Consider the following 17,673-nt stretch of genomic DNA (forward strand, 5'->3'; position numbering starts at 1 on the left):
TAATAATTTTTGTTGCCCTCAGCTGGACTCTTTCCAATTTTTCCACATCCTTCTTGTAGTGTGGGGCCCAAAACTGGATACAGTACTCCAGATGAGGCCTCACCAATGCCGAATAGAGGGGAATGATCAAGTTCCTCAATCTGCTGGCAATGCCCCTACTTACAGAGCCCCAAAAATGCCGTTAGACTTCTTGGCAACAAGGGCATACTGTTGACTCATATCCAGCTTCTCATCTACTGTAACCCCTAGGTCCTTTTCTGCAGAACTGCTGTCTAGCCATTCGGTCCCTAGTCTGTAGCAGTGCATGGGATTCTTCTGTCCTAAGTGCAGGACTCCGCACTTGTCCTTGTTGAACCTCATCAGATTTCTTTTGGCCCAATCCTCTAATTTGTCTAGGTCCCTCTGTATCCTATCCCTACCCTCCAGCATATCTACCACTCCTCCCAATTTATTGTCATCTGCACTTGCTGAGGGTGCAATCCACACCATCCTCCAGATCATTTATGAAGATATTGAACAAAATCGGCCGCAGGACCGACCCTTGGGGCACTCCGCTTGATACTGGCTGCCAGCTAGACATGGAGCCATTGATCACTACCTATTGAACTTGACAATCTAGTCAGCTTTCTATCCACCTTATAGATCATTCATCCAGCCCATACTTCTTTAACTTGCTAGCAAGAATATTGTGGGAGACTGTATCAAAAGCTTTGCTTAGAACAATGTGTACGTGGTGGGCATGAGATTCATCAGTATGTTCAGATGCACACACACTTCAGAGCTTGTGTGCGTACCCCTTGGTTTATTGTGTGTATCTTCTAGAACAATACGTTCTTACTTCAGCAGGCAGCTTTGCATATACACACACAGGATAATGTATTATCTGAATACAGAGATCTCATGCAATGTATTGTATTTTCCTAATAAAACAAGTTTTTATATATATTTGAATGATACAAAAGTAGGATGAAAATCAGAAAAAACTGAATACTTTTTTGTAAAACCCAGAAATTTTTTGGTAAAAATTGGTTTAAACTGAAAACAAAAGGGCTTATATATGATGTATCAAAAAAGCCTGAGATGTCTGTCTCTAACTGTCTCACCTGCAGGAATTCATTTGTTGGCTGCTGACACTTCTCTTCTATCTCATTGATCGAGTCACTGAGACGGGAAATCTCCTCAGACAATTTGGTGACATTTTCATCCTGTATCTTCACAATTTCCGTCTCCAACTCTTCCAACCGGGCCAGCAGGAGTCGCTCTTGTTCCTCTAGGAACTGCCGCAGTTGCTCAAATTCAGACACAATCTTCTGCCTCTCAGCTTCTATCTTTCCCTGTAATGAAGAGACAAACAGGGAAAGGACGGGTCAGGGACTAGGGTTGCCACATGCCCAGTTTTCAACCAGAAAGTTCAGTCAAAAAGGGAACCTGGCAGTGTCCGGTCAGCACTGCTGACTGGACATTAGAAGTCCGGTTACCCACAGTAACTGGCTTCCAGCACCAGAGGATGGGAAGATCCGCAGCTGCTGCTGGGAGCCTGGAGGAGCACTCAGGGATGGCTCTGGGGGGGGGGAGAGAGAAGTACAGGCAGCTCCCCTGTCCTGGCCCAATCACCCTTCTACCCCCAGAGCATGGCTCACCCTCCCCCATCCTGCCCCCGTCACCTCCGCCACACCCCTAGAGCTCCGCTCAGCTGGCAGGGGGAGGGAGGTGGAGAGAGCAGCAAGCAACAGTGAGAGGGGGAAAGAGGAGTGGGGGGTGAGGCCTCGAGGCAAAGAGGTGGAGCATGGGACGGGGCAGGTTCCAGCGTTCAGTGTCCGGTTCTCACAAATGAGAAAGTTGGACAGCCTATCAGGGTCCTGGGGAGAGTCTGGGAACAGTTCTTAGAGCCCTCTTTTCATTTCACCCTAAAAAACACACGGTTGAGATTTCAGGAGAACATGCCTGATAGTCTCAGCTGGCCTGAATGAACAACATGTTCCCAAGTGTCTTGGGGACTGACGCCTCCAATTCCCATTTTCAAAGTGACTTTTGGTGCTTAGGAGCCGAAGTTTCCTTGAAAGTGACTTTTGAAAATAGAACTTAGGGTAAATTTTCAGAAACAGCAAAATCATGTAGGAGCTGAAACCCATTTAAAAAAAGGTATAAGGAGCTGCTTTTCAAAGATATTTAAGGTCTAAAGAGGCATAAAAGCCCTGAAAGGGATTTTCAGTATCACATAGGTGCCTAAGTCGCCTTGACTACAGAGGACGCCAGGTGCTACTTAGTTGCTTCGGAAAAATCTCACTAGGCCTCTCTCTGCATTTTAAGCCCCTAAATACCTGCGAGAATCTGGCCCTTAACCACTTGCAAAATTGTAAACCTCAGGCTCCAAAATCACTTAGGCACTTTTGAAAATGTCACCCAATATGTCGAAAATGATGAGTCTTCGGGTCTGAGTGGCTTAGTATATTCTGCTGATCATCTAGATTGTTCCAATAGCAGAAAGGTTGGAAGGGGGGGGGTCTGACTCAGAATCAGAAATACATTGGAAGAGAGTAGTGGAGAAGACTGAAGTAGGGAAGGAAATAGACTTCTAGGATGGAGGCTGGCACAACTGATTAAGAGAGCTTTAAACTAGGAATTTGGGGGAGATGGTTGGGAGATGTCCAGGTAATCTCCACACCGGATTTTAGCATTGAGAGGGAAGAAAACGAAGTAAGAAAGGATACATGGGTAGGAGAATGGATATAAGGAGGAAGGGCGGTGTGGATACCAGTCTAATAGGTCATACTGGCTGTAGAACGACCGGGCCTAATAGGGTACAGAATGTGAGCGAGGCCAAACAGCAAAAATTAAGATGTTTGTACACCAATGCGAGGAGCCTAGGTAACAAAATGGAGGAACTAGAGCTACTAGTGCAGGAAGTGAAACCAGATATTATAGGGATAACAGAAACATGGTGGAATAGTAGTCATGACTGAACTATGGGTATTGAAGGGTATGTGCTGTTTAGGAAAGACAGAAATAAAGGTAAAGGTGGTGGAGTAGCATTGAATATCAATGATGAGGTAGAATGTAAAGAAATAAGAAGCGATGGAATGGATAAGACAGAGTCTGTCTGGGCAAAAATTACATTGGGGAAAAAACTACTAGAGCCTCCCCTGTGATAGTGCTTGGGGTGTGCTATAGACTGCCAGGATCTAATTTGGATAAGGATAGAGCCCTCTTTAATGTTTTTAATGAAGTAAATACTAATGGAAACTGCGTGATCATGGGAGACTTTAACTTCCCAGATATAGACTGGAGGACCAGTGCTAGTAATAATAATAGGGCTCAGATTTTCCTAGATTAGATAGCTGATGGATTCCTTCATCAAGTAGTTGCTGAACCGACTAGAGGGGATGCTGGTTTTGATGAGTAGTGAGGATCTCATAGAAGAAATGGTTGTATGATTGTAGGGGACAATCTTGGTTCAAGTGATCATGAGCTAATTCAGTTTAAACTGAATGGAAGGATTAACAAAAATAAATCTGCAACTAGGGTTTTTGATTTCTAAAGGGCTGACTTTCAAAAACTAAGGAAATTAGTTAGGGAAGTGGATTGGACTGAAGAATTTATGGATCTAAAGGTGGAGGAGGCCACCTCCTTGGTCCTTGGGACCAATCTTATTTAATCTTTTATTATGACCTTGGCACTAAAAGTGGGAGTGAGCTAATAAAGTTTGCAGATGATACAAAGCTGGAAGGTATTGCCAATTTAGACAGAGACCGGGATATCATACAGGAAGATTTGGATGACCTTGTAAACTGGAGTAATAGTAATAGGATGAAATTTAATAGTGAGAAGTGTAAGGTTACTCATTTAGGGATTAATAACAAGAATTTTAGTTATAAACTGGGGGTGCATCAATTAGAAGTAACGGAGGAGGAGAAGGATCTTGGAGTATTGGTTGATCATAGGATGACTATGAGCCGCCAACGTGATATGGCCATGAAAAAAGCTAATGCAGTCTTGGGATGCATCAAGCGAGGTATTTCCAGTAGAGATAAGGAGGTTTTAGTACTGTTATACAAGGCACTGGTGAGACCTCACCTGGAATACTGTGTGCAGTTCTGGTCTCCCATGTTTAAGAATGATGAATTCAAACTGGAACAGGTACAAAGAAGGGCTACTAGGATGATCCAAGGAATGGAAAACCTATCTTATGAAAGGAGACTCAAGGAGCTTGGCTTGTTTAGCCTAACTCAAAGAAGGTTGAGGGGAGATATGATTGCTCTCTATAAATATATCAGAGGGATAAATACCAGAGCGGGAGAGGAATTATTTAAGCTCAGTACCAATGCGGACACAAGAACAAATGGATATAAACTGGTCATTGGGAAGTTTAGACTTGAAATTAGATGAAGGTTTCTAACCATCAGAGGAGTGAAGTTTTGGAATAGCCTTCCAAGGGAAGCAGTGGGGGCAAAAGACCTATCTGGCTTTAAGATTAAATTCTATAAGTTTATGGAGGAGATGGTATGATGGGATAACATGATTTTGGCAATTAATTGATCTTTAAATATTCATGGTAAATAGTCCCAATGGCCTGTGATGGGATGTTAGCTGGGGTGTGATCTGAGTTACTACAGAGAATTCTTTCCTGGGTTTCTGGCTGGTGAATCTTGCCCATATGCTCAGGGTTTAGCTGATCGCCATATTTGGGGTCAGGAAGGAATTTTCCTCCAGGGCAGATTGGAAGAGGCCCTGGAGGTTTTTCGCCTTCCTCTGTAGCATGGGGTCACTTGCTGGAGGATTCTCTGCTCCTTGAAGTTTTTAAACCACGATTTGAGGACTTCAATAGCTCAGACACAGGTGAGAGGTTCTTTGCAGGAGTGGGTGGGTGAGATTCTGTGGCCTGCGTTGTGCAGGAGGTCAGATTAGATGATCATAATGGTCCCTTCTGACCTTAATATCTATGAATCTATGAAAGTTCTGCTGGTTATCCACACAAAATGCCAGTTACAATATATACTGTCCAAAATGCTTTTTCTCCAGCTCTTACATGTTTCATCTGGCATTTTGTTAATTACATTGTCCCAGAGGAAACCAGTTGTGTCTGGTGGTTATAGATGGAGATTCAGGGGGAGGATTTCAGAGATAGGTACGCAGTGGCTGTTCTGTAAGTCCTGTTGACTGTCAATGTGAATTAGACACCTAATCACCACACGTGCCTTTGAAAAAATCTCCCCTCAAATCACTGTTTGTAGCTGGATTTGGACTCACTGATGTGTGGGGAATAAGATCAGTGCTTAGAATTGAAACTGGAAGCCAGTGGAGGAATCAGCCCAGAGGGATGAACAACAAAGACCAACAGGATCACACCCTGAAAGGGTGAGTCTACAAGAGGCAAAGTGCTTGAGGTTATCCAATACATCACAGCTAACCCTGATCTAAGCTCGACCTTGCTCCTAGTTAGCACATTTTATCTCAGTTTAGCTGGACAAGGTGAACCCTACACATCACACTAGGGTCAAATTAAACTAGGTTCAAAATGTTTGCCTGTGAGGGCCTTGCACCAGTATAAAGACATTACATTAAAAAGTGATTTAAAGTACATCTGTACTACACAAATGTTATGGTGGTGTTTAGAGGACGTACACTCTATGCCCCCACTAACATGGGCATAAACAGCAGTGTAGATGGTGAGGCATGGCTTAAGCAAGTAGAGTCGCAATATGCCTGAACCCTCTAGGTATATACCCTACATACATGACTCTATACGCCCCCAAGCAGGGCCTCCCCCATCTACACTGCTATTTCTAGCAATGTAGTGTCCCACTACTTCCCCAGTGCCGGAGCCTTTCCCCACCACAGGAAAAGGCTTCAGAAGTGGGGAAAGGCTCCAGCAGCTCTGCTGCCTCCCCCTGCTGGAGCCTTTCATTCACCCCTGTAGTTACACACCACAGTGTGGACACAGCCCGCTTTTCACTGTGCAGTGTCACTACACATACCCTACAGGTCGCCCCCAGAGCTGCGCCATATAGACGTAGCCCTAGCTAAATCAGGCACTGTTGGGTATAGACCAGGCTTGACACTCTCCCCACACAGAGAGATACCAACTCTGATTGATGCAACTGCTGGACCATAATATTGGGAACCTACCAGATATTCCTGGCTTTGCTTCTCTCCATCCTGTTTCCAATCCAGAAGTTCTTCTCTCTCTTGCTTCAGGGTGTTCAGTCGGGCTTGAATTTGTTCCTGAGGCAAGAAAAACAATGTTTGGGAGGGTCAGGTGGCTGAGGAGTCTGTCCTCACAGATGCAATGTATATATATTGCATGTCCCTCTCAGGCTGTCCCACAGACGGTGCTCATGGCAATGTCACAATTGCCTCTTGAGAGGTGGGAGATTCCAGTTCAAATCTCTTCCCCTCATGAGGCAGAGAGAGAACTTGAACCCACATACCAGGTGAGTGCCCTTCCCCTGGGCTACCGGTTATGAAGAAGGTCTGCTGCCTGCTCCCCAGATGTTGTGTGAAGTGACAAGTGCAGAACTTCATTGTGCAAGAAACAGCGTAGATGCTTAAGCCGCCTGACTCCAGGAGAGGGGTTCCCAGGTGTGGATAACAGAGACAGGTGCATTCCTACACCAAACTCTGAGGGGGCAGGGCTTAGGACACACCCCGCTCAGCAGCATCTCCCATTGTAATCCTGTCAATTACAGGCCAGTAAGCCTAAGGGCTTGTTGATAAGTACAGCCCTACAGCTGTACCAATACATCTGTGCCACTGCAGCACATGTGGTGGAGACGCTCTATGCTGATGGGAGAGAGTTCTTCCATCAGTATAATAAGCCCACTTCCACGAGCGGCAGAAGCTATGGTAGTGGGAGAAGCTCTCCTGCTGACATCGCACTGTGCACATGAATGCATATGTCACTCAGGGAGCTGAAATATTCACAGCCCTGAGCGATGTAAGTTTGGGCGACATAGGCTGTATTGCAGACAAAACCTAACTTCAACACCAGGCAAATTGGTTGAAACTATACTAAAGAACAAAATTGTCAGACACAGATGAACATGATTTGTTGGGGAAAGAATCAACACGGCACTTGTGAAGGGAAATCCTGCCTCACCAATCTATTAGAATTCTGAGGATGTCAACAAGGATGATCCACTAGATATAGTGTACTTAGACTTTCAGAAAGCCTTTGAGAAGGTCCCACACTGAAGTCTCTTAAGGAAATTACCTTATCTCTTATCCCATGACTGTTTATCTCATGGATCAGTAACCAGTCAAAATATAGGACACAAAGGATTGGAATAAATGGTCAGTTTTCACAATGGAGAGAGGTAAATACCAGGGTCCCCCAAGGATCTATACTGGGACCAGTGCTGTTTAACATAGTCATCAATGATCAGGAATAGGGGGTAAACAGTGAGGTGGCAAAGTGTGCAGATGATACAAAATTACTCAAGGTAGTGGAGTCAAAGCAGACTGCGGAAAGTTACAAAGGGATCTCACAAAAATGGGTGACTGGGCAACAAAATGGCAGCTGAATTTCACTGTTGATAAATGCCAAGTAATGCACATTGGAAATCATAATCCCAACTATACATATAAAATGATGGGATCTAAACGAGCTCTTACCACTAATGAAATATTTTGGAGTCATCTGTGAAAACATCTGCTCATAAAAGCTAACAGAATTTTAATAACCATTAGGAAAGTGATAGATAAGAAGACAGACAATATCATAATGCCACTATATAAATTCATGGTACATCTTGAATATGTCATGCAGTTCTATTGGCCCTATTTCAAACAAGATATATTTGAATAGGAACACATGCAGGGAAAGGAACAAAAATCATTAGGGGTATGGAACAGCCTCCATATGAGGAGAGATTAAAAAGATGGAGTGTTCAGATTGGAAAAAAGACAACTGGGGTTGGGGTGGGGATGTAAAAGGTCTATAAAATCATGGATGGTGTAGAGAAAGTGAATAGGGAAGTTTATTTACCTCTTCACATACCAGGAACCAGGGGAATTTAATAGGCAGCAGGTTTAAAAAACAAACAAAAGGAAGTACTTCTTCACACAACACACAATCAATCCATGGAACACATTGCCAGGCATGTTGTGAAGGCCAAAAGTATAAGTGGATTCAAAAAAGAATTAGATGAGTTCATGGAGGATAGGTCCATCAATAGCTATTAGCCAAGATGGTCAGGGATGCAACCCCAAGCACCAGAGATCCCTAAACCTCTGACTGCCAGATACTGGGACCAGATGACAATGGATGGATCATTTGATAATTGCCCTGTTCTGTTCATTCCCTCAGAAGCACCTGGTGCTGACCACTGTCAGAAGACAGGATACTAGGCTAGATGGACCTTTGCTCTGACCCAGTGCAGCTGTTCTTATGTCCTTAATGACTTTCTAGGTGCCTAAAAGTTAGGTATTGCAATGCTGAGCATCACAACACCCCAGTGCATTTGGGGATTCAGACCTAAATCTCCTTTGAAAATGGGACTTTGGCTCTAAAGTCAGTTGGTGCTTTTGAAAATGTGCTCCGAGGATCTTCTTCTATATTTCACCGGGGGTGAGGTATTGCAGAGCCACACAAAGGATTTAAAAGCACAGCTCCATTCATTTCATCGCATCTGGGCATCTCAGTCTCCAGTCTCAGCCCTGCTTGCTTTCCTTCTATGCTGTATGTGTCATGCTGCCAGGGAACGGAGAGACCTTGGGGGCACCAGACTTGATGTAGAGGATTAGGTACTTTGTCTAGACCAGTGGTTCTCAAATTTTTGTACTGGTGACCCCTTTCACAGAGCAAGCCTCTGAGTCCGAACCCCCCTTATAAATTAAAAAAATACTTTTTGATATATTTAACACAATTATTAATGCTGGAAGCAAAGCAGGGTTGGGGTGGAGCTCCATGATTCCCTGAGGGGTCCCAACCCTCAGTTTGAGAACGCCTGGTCCAGACAGTCCTTTACCTCCAGCAAATCCTCCAAGTGCTGCAGGGCAATGGGTTGAAGTTATATCCATTTTCCAGCAGTGTAGAATAGAGTGTCCCGCTCCCATACAATGACAGGGAACAGTATATGAAGAGATCTGGATGTCAGAGAGTTAAAGCTGAGCAACTTACAGGGAAGGGAGTTTTGGTAAAAGTTGTTTAAAACTCTTTTTTAAAAAGTGTATATTAAACTCTGGAGCCTAATGAACTCTTGGGAGAAAGGGACTCCTGGTTAAAAATACAACATACTCCCAAGGTTCATAAATATTGGCATGGGGGAAAAGAAGCACTTCCAAGGTGCTCCGGTACTGAGACTCAACGTGGTCCTGGGAATCAGCCATTTTCTTCCTTTAATCTTATTGTGGCACTAATACAGCCCACTTTGTCCTTACAGCTAGAGTGGCGTACAGCACTACAGATTCTGCCCCGAGGGGATTGCTCTGTCCAACAGGCTTTTTAAGGTTCCAGTCCACTTGGGCTCCACGGTCCCTAGAATGTTGCATCGAGTTTGTGGTTCAAATGGACGCATAAACCCAAAGCAAAACTCCAAAGTATGCATGGGCAGGACGTGAATCACTGGCTCGGGGAGGCTATCTGCCAGTCCAGCCCCTTCAGCCTGAGGCCCCGCCCCTCCCACCCCCACCAGATCCCCCCACCATGACAGCCAGCCCCTCCACTCCAGAGCACCAGGCAGTGCAGCCCTCAGCGTCTCCAGCCCCAGGAGCGCCGGGTGGCATGAGCACCGGCCCCAGCGGCCCGCAGTCCTGGGCCACAGGGCAGGCCCCCGTTAACTCCAGCCCGGCCAGGGGGGAAGAGATGCAGCATACTGGCGGGAAGAAAGAGGGCACCTGTGGGTGGTGGGTGGGCAGGGTCTTGCAGGGCTGTGCCTCCCCTGACTCCCCGCTCTGCTTCAGGAGCAGCAAAGTGACCAGCCTTTAGCAAGCCAGGGAAAACAGGAATTTGTCATCCTGTTTTTACCTTGAGAAAAAAATTAAGCAGATTAACCTTGTTATTTTTAAGCAGAAATCTTTCAGTGCATCTTATGCTTCAGAAAGTAGCAGGAAACGAACCCATTGAGAATGCTGCTGACAATGTTACGTTACTGCTCCTTCCAGGAAGCTGCCAGCGATCATTAGATATGAAATGCTCAAGCTGGGCACTATGCCAAGCACCAGCTCTGTCGAAACTCAGCTGTGCTCAGAGGTTTATAATGTGATTGTAAAGCAGTGCATTGCAGGAGTGATGAGAGGTGGTGTGGTCTAGTGGCTAGAGAACTAGGATGGGCATTGGGAGGCCAGGGTTTAATTCCTGGTTCTGCTACTGAGCTGTTTTGTGAGTTTGGTCAAGTCATTGCCCCTTCTGTGTCTCTCTGTCCCTTCCATTCCTTTGTCTCTGCGGGTGCCCAGCAGATCAGGCCCTGCAGGGGAGAGAGGCAGGCGAACACCTGTCCTCACCTAGTTCATGGGCTGGCAGGAAATAGGCAGCCAGAAGCCTCTAGAGGGGCAGCTGTGCACATGCCCAGAGGCAGAAACCAAGGCACTGAGAGAACTTGTACCCTGAACACACAGGCACTGAGTGAGTTTGGGCTCCTACAGGGCTTGGCAGTAGCTCTGGGGATGGCAATGGAGCCTAAAACTGGTATTTAGGTGCCTAAACTCCAGATTTATGCACCTCACTCTGGAGTTTAGGCACCTAAGTACGTTTGTGAATCCCCAGCCTTTGCCTCCCTCTCCTGCACTTTGTCCATCTTGACTGTTTAGACCAGCGTCCTCAAACCGCGGAGCGTGCCCCCCTAGGGGAGTGCAGAGGAATATTTGGGGAGCCATGGTGGGGCCTGGGCCAGCCCCCACAAGGGAGTGCCACCCAGACCCAGGCACAGGAGGTAGGGGGCGCAGCTCCACTCCCAGCCCCGGGCCCAGCTGTGACCTACCTTCTGCTCCCAGGCAGCCTCCTCTGTGGGGACCACCCTGTGAGCACGGTGAGCCTGGGACTCCCTGCAGATCACACAGATGAGCATTTGGTCCTGGTTACAGAAGAGTTTGAAAGGCTCCTGGTGCGCCTGGCACAAATCTCCTCCTCCTGCTGCTGCCGCTGCTTGGAAACTCAGCTGCTTGGCTATTTCTACAAAGTTCCCCAGTTGTCTGTTCGGCCTGAGGGTCCTCTGGGGAAAGGTCTCTCTGCACTGAGGGCAGCAGGTGTCTGTATTTGGTCCCTCCCAAAACTTGGTGATGCAGGCTTGGCAGAAATTGTGCCCGCAATCTAAAGACACTGGATCCTTAAAAAAACTTAGACAGATGGAGCAAGTAGCTTCATCTCGGAGGCTCTTCAAAGGATTCATGGCTGCAGCCATAGCTCTTTGCAGACAGTGTAACAGGGTAAGTTTCGTTTCCTGCCAGACCCAGCAAGCAGCCTTGTAAAGCAGATTGCGCAACCGGGAGCCAATCACGCTCTCTGGCAGGAAATTAAAAACAAACGAAAAAAAACCCATCAACACACACACAACACACCAGAAGCCGCGCATCCCCACCCCCCAGCAGAGCCACCAAACAAGCAACAGGCAATTTAAAGAAACGAGTAGGCAATTACATACACAAAGAAGCCAATAGAGGCTTGCTGGGACCAGGTTTGGCAGCTTTCTCAGATCTAATAATTTTATTAAGATAATGTTGAAGTAAAAAGAAAACAGTACAGAGTTCAAGCACAGAAGTTTCTGGTTATCAGGGAATAAATTACAGATTATCAAGGGTTGCAAAATCCAGTTTAGGAACGGGTGGCGTAGGGAATATATAATCTGCAATATCCGCAATTGGGGGTAAAAGTTTAACGGGTTAAAGTACAGATATTGAGATATGGGAGTATGTTGTCCATATAATGGCTATGTTCAGGTGTGGAATATAATGAGCGGATACGATAATGAGGATGGATATACCCTCATTTGGTGGGATTTAATGTTTAATGACCAGAGAGATTGAAGTGTTCTCCGACTGGTTTTTGAATGTTATAATTCTTGACGTCTGATTTGTGTCCATTTATTCTTTTACGTCGAGACTGTCCAGTTTGACCAATGTGCATGGCAGAGGGGCATTGCTGGCACATGATGGCATATATCACATTGGTAGATGCGCAGGTGAACGAGTCTCTGATGGTGTGGCTTCTGATAGTGTGATTAAGCCCTATGATGGTGTCCCCTGAATAGATATGTGGACAGAGTTGGCAACGGGCTTTGTTGCAAGGATAGGTTCCTAGGTTAGTGGCTCTGTTGTGTGGTGTGTGGTTGCTGATGAGTATTTGCTTCAGGTTGGGGGGCTGTCTGTAAGCAAGGACTGGCCTGTCTCCCAAGATCTGTGAGAGTGATGGGTCGTCCTTCAGGATAGGTTGTAGATCCTTGATGATGCATTGGAGAGGTTTTAGTTGGGGGCTGAAGGTGATGGCTAGTGGCGTTCTGTTATTTTCTTTGTTGGGCCTGTCCTGTAGTAGGTAACTTCTGGGTACTCTTCTGGCTCTGTCAATCTGTTTCTTCACTTCAGCAGGTGGGTACTGTAGTTGTAAGAATGCTTGATAGAGATCTTGTAGGTGTTTGTCTCTGTCTGAGGGGTTGGAGCAAATGCGGTTGTATCATAGAGCTTGGCTGTAGACAATGGATCATGTGGTGTGATCTGGGTAAAAGCTGGAGGCATGTAGGTAGAAAGAACACTTCAATCTCTCTGGTCACTCGATTACAGACCTGAGAGTGGCTATCCTTCAACAAAAAAACTTCAAAAATAGACTCCAACGAGAGACTGCTGAATTGGAATTAATTTGCAAACTGGATACAATTAATTTAGACTTGAATAGAGACTGGGAGTGGATGGGTCATTACACAAAGTAAAACTATTTCCCCATGTTATTTCCCCTCACACACACCCCCCACTGTTCCTCAGACGTTCTTGTCAACTGCTGGAAACGGCCCACCTTGATTATCACCACAAAAGGTTTTCTTCCTTCCTCCCCCCGCTTCCTGCTGCTAACAGCTCATCTTAAGTGATCACTCTCCTTACAGTGTGTACGATAAAACCTATTGTTTTATGCTCTCTGTGTGTGTATATAAATCTCCCCACTGTATTTTCCACTGAATGCATCCGATGAAGTGAGCTGTAGCTCACGAAAGCTTATGCTCAAATAAATGTATTAGTCTCTAAGGTGCCACAAATACTCCTTTTCTTTTTGCAAATACAGACTAAGACGGCTGCTACTCTGAAACCTTTCTAAGGTAAACAGTCCCATTCTTTAGAATCTTTCTTACCAAAAGAGTTTTTCCAGGCCCTTCATCATGCTCATTGCCCTTCTCTGAACCCTCTCCAATATTGCAATAGCCTTTTTCAAATGGTGCGACCAGTGCTGCACACACTACTCTAGATCGGTGGTTTTCAAACTTTTTTTCTGGCGACCCAGTTGAAGAAAATTGTTGATGCCCATGACCTGATGGAGCTGGGGATGAGGGGTTTGAGGTGTAGGAGTGGCTCAGGGCCGGGGGAGGGTTGGGGTGCGGGGGTGAGGGTTGTGGGCTGGGGCCGGGAATGAGGGGTTCAGGATGTGGGAGGGGGCTCTGGGCTGGGGCAGCGGGTTGGAGTGCGGGGGGGGGTCAGGGCTCTGGGCTGGGGGTTCAGGCTCTGGGATGGGGCCAGGGATGAAGGGTTTGGGGTGCAGGAGGGGGATCTGGATTTGTGGGGGGGCTTAGGGCTGGGGCAGAGAATTGGGGCACGGGGTTGGGGCAGGCCTCAGGCTAACCTCCGGCGGCTCCCAGTCAGCGGCACAGCCAGGGTGCAGAGGCAGGCTTCCCGCCTGTCCTGGCACCTTGGACTGCGCTGCGCCCAGAAGCGGCCTGCAGCAGGTTCCGTTCCAAGGCGGAGGTATGCAAGCGGCTCCACGCGGTTTTTGCCCGCAGGCATCGCCCTCCCCAGCTCCCATTGGCTGGTTCCCAGTGTGCAGTGCAGAGCCGGTGCTCGGGGCAGGGCACTGCATGGAGCCCCCTGGCGCCCCCTCTCCCGACGGAGGAGCCGGACCTGCTGCTGGTCACTTCTGGGGCACAGGGCAGTCTTGGAAAAGGTAGGGACTAGCCTGCCTTAGCCAGGCAGCACCGCCGATGGGACTTTTAACAGCCTGGTTGGCGGTGCTGACCAGAGCCACCGTGACCCAGTCCTTTCCATTCCACGACTCAGTTCTGGGTCATGACCCACAGTTTGATAATCACTGCTCTAGGTGGAGGGAAACCGTCAGTTGATGCCTCACGGCACAGGCCTGGGGTAAAGTGACCTGGATGCATGGAGCACTTGGTATTGCTCCTCCAACTTTTTGCTAGCTTTGCATTTTTAAGAAATGGTTTCAGAATTGGCGATTGGCTTTTGCAGGCTGGGTCCAATATTGTCTAGGGGCTGACCCATGACCTATAATGTCTCAGATACCTACAGACCTGCAGACTGCGTATATTTTTGGATCCAAGGGTATTGCATTCTCATCCGCCTCTTCCTTGGCCCATGACTCAGAATCCTCTGATGTCTCCGGAGGGGGGAAGGGGGGTCGCTGCAGAGGATAGCGTGCAGCTCCTCGTAAAAGCAGCATGTCTGTGGCACAGTGTCAGAGCGACTGCTTGCCTCCCTGGCCTCCTGGTACACCTGTCGCAGCTCCGTGGCATCCGCGAACAAAGTAAGCATCAAAGCCCTGGGGGCTGGGGTCAAGTAAAGATGCTTCTCTCTGGCTGGTCTGTTTCAGTTTAATAACCCACATTCTGTCCTTGGGGCCAGTGGCTGAAAGTCCATTGGGCGGCTGCTCTGGGGCCTGCATGGAATGTGCTGGGATCTCACCCTGGTTCCTGGGGCGTAGGCATCTCCATCACACACCGAGGTAACCAGCAAAGTCTGCACTGGTCGTGCCCCTCCACGTGAGGCTTAGCAGAGAGGCCAGGAGTTCAATGGAGCGTGCAGATGGAGCTTCTCTCTCCCCTTTAAAGAGATTCATCCCAGGTCAGGGCAGAGGACCAGTGGCCCAAGACAGCGTGTGAGAGGAGCTGGCACTGGGGTCCCCTGCCCTGTTCAGGGTAAAGGATAGGGTGGCCCAATAGCAAGTGAAAAATCAGGACGGGGTGGGAGGTAATAGGTGCCTATATAAGAAAAAGCCCCAAATATCAGGACTGTCCTTATAAAATCAGGACATCTGGTCACCCTAGTAAAGGGTTACACAGAGTCTCCAAGGCCCTTGTCTATCCTGGCTGCAGGAGGGTGATCTGGGCACAGACTGAGGGAGAAGCGGCCACCTGGGACCAGAACAGGGAACGTAACCGTGGTGGGAAAAGCACAGAGACTGGAACGCTGCTAGGGATGTGGCTGGTTACGAGGCCGGCTTTGCAGCAGGATACAATGTTCCAACACGACTTAATTTCCCTTCCTCGCCACCGGGAATCAAGGCCCCATGAAGATCAGCCAAAATTCGTCTTGCCAAACACAACCCTGCAGTGTCCTCCTTTCTGATGCACCTCACAGCGTCTGCCCCTCACGGGGGGCAATTGTCGAGCCCCTTCCAGAGCCCTGTACAAGACAAACTTATTTACTGACCTCCAAGCAAGCCAAAGGTAGGTTGGCTCTATCCTAGAAGAGCCCAGGTAGTTTAGATGGGGAAACCGAGGCACAATCTGTCATGCACCGAGCCTGCCCGTTCTCATCAGACGCCCCAATCTCACCTGATTCTCCTTTTGTCAGTGTTGTGTGTCTGTGCCATGCGCAGAGTGTGCAGCTCCCACCCCAGTCTGCACACTGCTGTGTAGTCGACATGTTTGCATCTCCTCAGCCCCAGTCAGTGCTACCTCCGTGTCATGCCCCAGCTGTGTGCACGCTCAGCTGGCCTGCTGTCAGCTTTCTCTGCCTGCTCGCAGTGCTGTGTGCCTGTGACACACACGGAGCCGACCTATTCTCAGCTACCTCCCCTACCCCCAGTCTCAGGGCTGTGCTTGTTCCATGCACTGAACTCACCTGCTCTCAGCGGTCAAGCCAGTCTCAGGGCTGGATGTCTATGCCATGCTCCAAGCTTGAATCAACTCACCCTTATATCAGTGTTGTGCGGCTCGGCCATGCACCAAGCCTAAAATTCTAGCAGGTGTGGCTAATTGATTGGGTAGGTTCATTTCAAAAGGCCATGGGGCTCAGTGATTTAGAAATACACACACATATTAACAGGGGTCAGCCACAACAGAACAGATTAATTTGTGTTTTTCTGCCTCCCAGCCCAAGGCAGTCTCCAGGGTGTGTTGGGCGAGTCTCATAGACTTTAAGGTCAGAAGGGACCATTATGATCATCTAGTCTGACGTCCTGCACAATGCAGGCCACAGAATCTCACCCACCCACTCCCGTGATAAACCTCTAACCTGTGACTGAGCTATTGAAGTCCTCAAACCCTCAACCGGCCATGGACAGGATTTTGCTGGTATTCTACACCTAGTTCACAGCGTTTTAAAAACAGCTTGTGTTGGGAGGGGCTGTATCTCACACACCCCTTGACGAAATGACTCCAGATTTGTACCCCTGACCTTACCCTGTGCCCTCGGTGGGTGTAACAGATTCTAGCCGCTCAGACTGTGAATGTGAATTTAAAGAAAAAGGGATAATTTGATCTGGGAAAGAAATGTTGCTGCAACACCATGGTGCAGCAAGGTGCCAGCCCATAGTACTGCAGTTGATGATATGAGCTGACTACCTTAGTGCACATCTCCCCAGCAGCTGGAGGTTGCTAACAGATTTCTTTCAGAAGGAGGATAGTGTTGCCGGGGGAAAGCATCACTTGATGCTTTGATTTTATTTACTCATACCTCAAGCTTTGCCTTTAGAGCTTTTGCTTAGAGTTACCCAGCTGCTTTTCTTCAAGCCCCCTCAAGGCATTTGCTCGTGGGTCTGTCTAGCCTTTCAGGGCAGAGCCGTACAGATCTAGCACCCTTGTGACAAAGTGCAAGACCAGAAGATAGAAATAAACTTTATTCTATGAATTTATTCATCTGAATCTACAGCATCCAAATAACTGCGGTTTTGGGATGCATCAGGAGAGGCATTTCCAGTAGGGATAAGGAGGTTTTAGTACCGTTATACAAGGCACTGGTGAGACCTCACCTAGAATACTGTGTGCAGTTCTGGTCTCCCATGTTTAAAAAGGATGAATTCAAACTGGAGCAGGTACAGAGAAGGGCTACTAGGATGATCCGAGGAATGGAAAACTTGTCTTATGAAAGGAGACTTAAGGAGCTTGGCTTGTTTAGCCTAACTAAAAGAAGGTTGAGGGGAGATATGATTGCTCTCTATAAATATATCAGAGGGATAAATACAGGAGAGGGAGAGGAATTATTTAAGCTCAGCACCAATGTGGACACAAGAACAAATGGGTATAAACTGGCCACCAGGAAGTTTAGACTTGAAATCAGACGAAGGTTTTTAACCATCAGAGGAGTGAAGTTTTGGAATAACCTTCCAAGGGAAGCAGTGGGGGCAAAAGATCTATCTGGTTTTAAGATTCTACTCGATAAGTTTATGGAGGAGATGGTATGATGGGATAATGGGATTTTGGTAAGTAATTGATCTTTAAATATTCAGGGTAAATAGGCCAAATCCCCTGAGATGGGATATTAGATGGATGGGATCTGATTTACTATTGAAAATTCTTTCCTGGGTAT

General features: G+C 47.4%; 3 protein-coding genes across 4 annotated transcripts in view; 1 reads left to right on the forward strand and 2 right to left on the reverse strand.

Annotated features, from left to right (window-relative positions):
• The window catches only part of LOC119843336 (butyrophilin subfamily 1 member A1-like), a 1,931,986-nt gene that overhangs the window by 758,204 nt on the left and 1,156,109 nt on the right, over window positions 1-17,673 (forward strand). The gene's annotated exons all lie outside the window — the stretch shown is intronic.
• Window positions 1-17,673, reverse strand: part of LOC119843287 (zinc finger protein 850-like) — a 1,467,609-nt gene that overhangs the window by 167,461 nt on the left and 1,282,475 nt on the right. The window contains exon 5 of the mRNA XM_043496610.1: window positions 1,104-1,328. Coding sequence (XP_043352545.1) covers window positions 1,104-1,328 — 225 coding nt within the window. The remainder of the gene's footprint in view (window positions 1-1,103; window positions 1,329-17,673) is intronic.
• The window catches only part of LOC119843319 (zinc finger protein RFP-like), a 555,398-nt gene that overhangs the window by 92,028 nt on the left and 445,697 nt on the right, over window positions 1-17,673 (reverse strand). The window lies entirely within an intron of this gene.

The sequence above is a fragment of the Dermochelys coriacea genome, chromosome 14 (genome assembly GCF_009764565.3).
Source record: "Dermochelys coriacea isolate rDerCor1 chromosome 14, rDerCor1.pri.v4, whole genome shotgun sequence".
Lineage (NCBI taxonomy): Eukaryota > Metazoa > Chordata > Testudines > Dermochelyidae > Dermochelys > Dermochelys coriacea.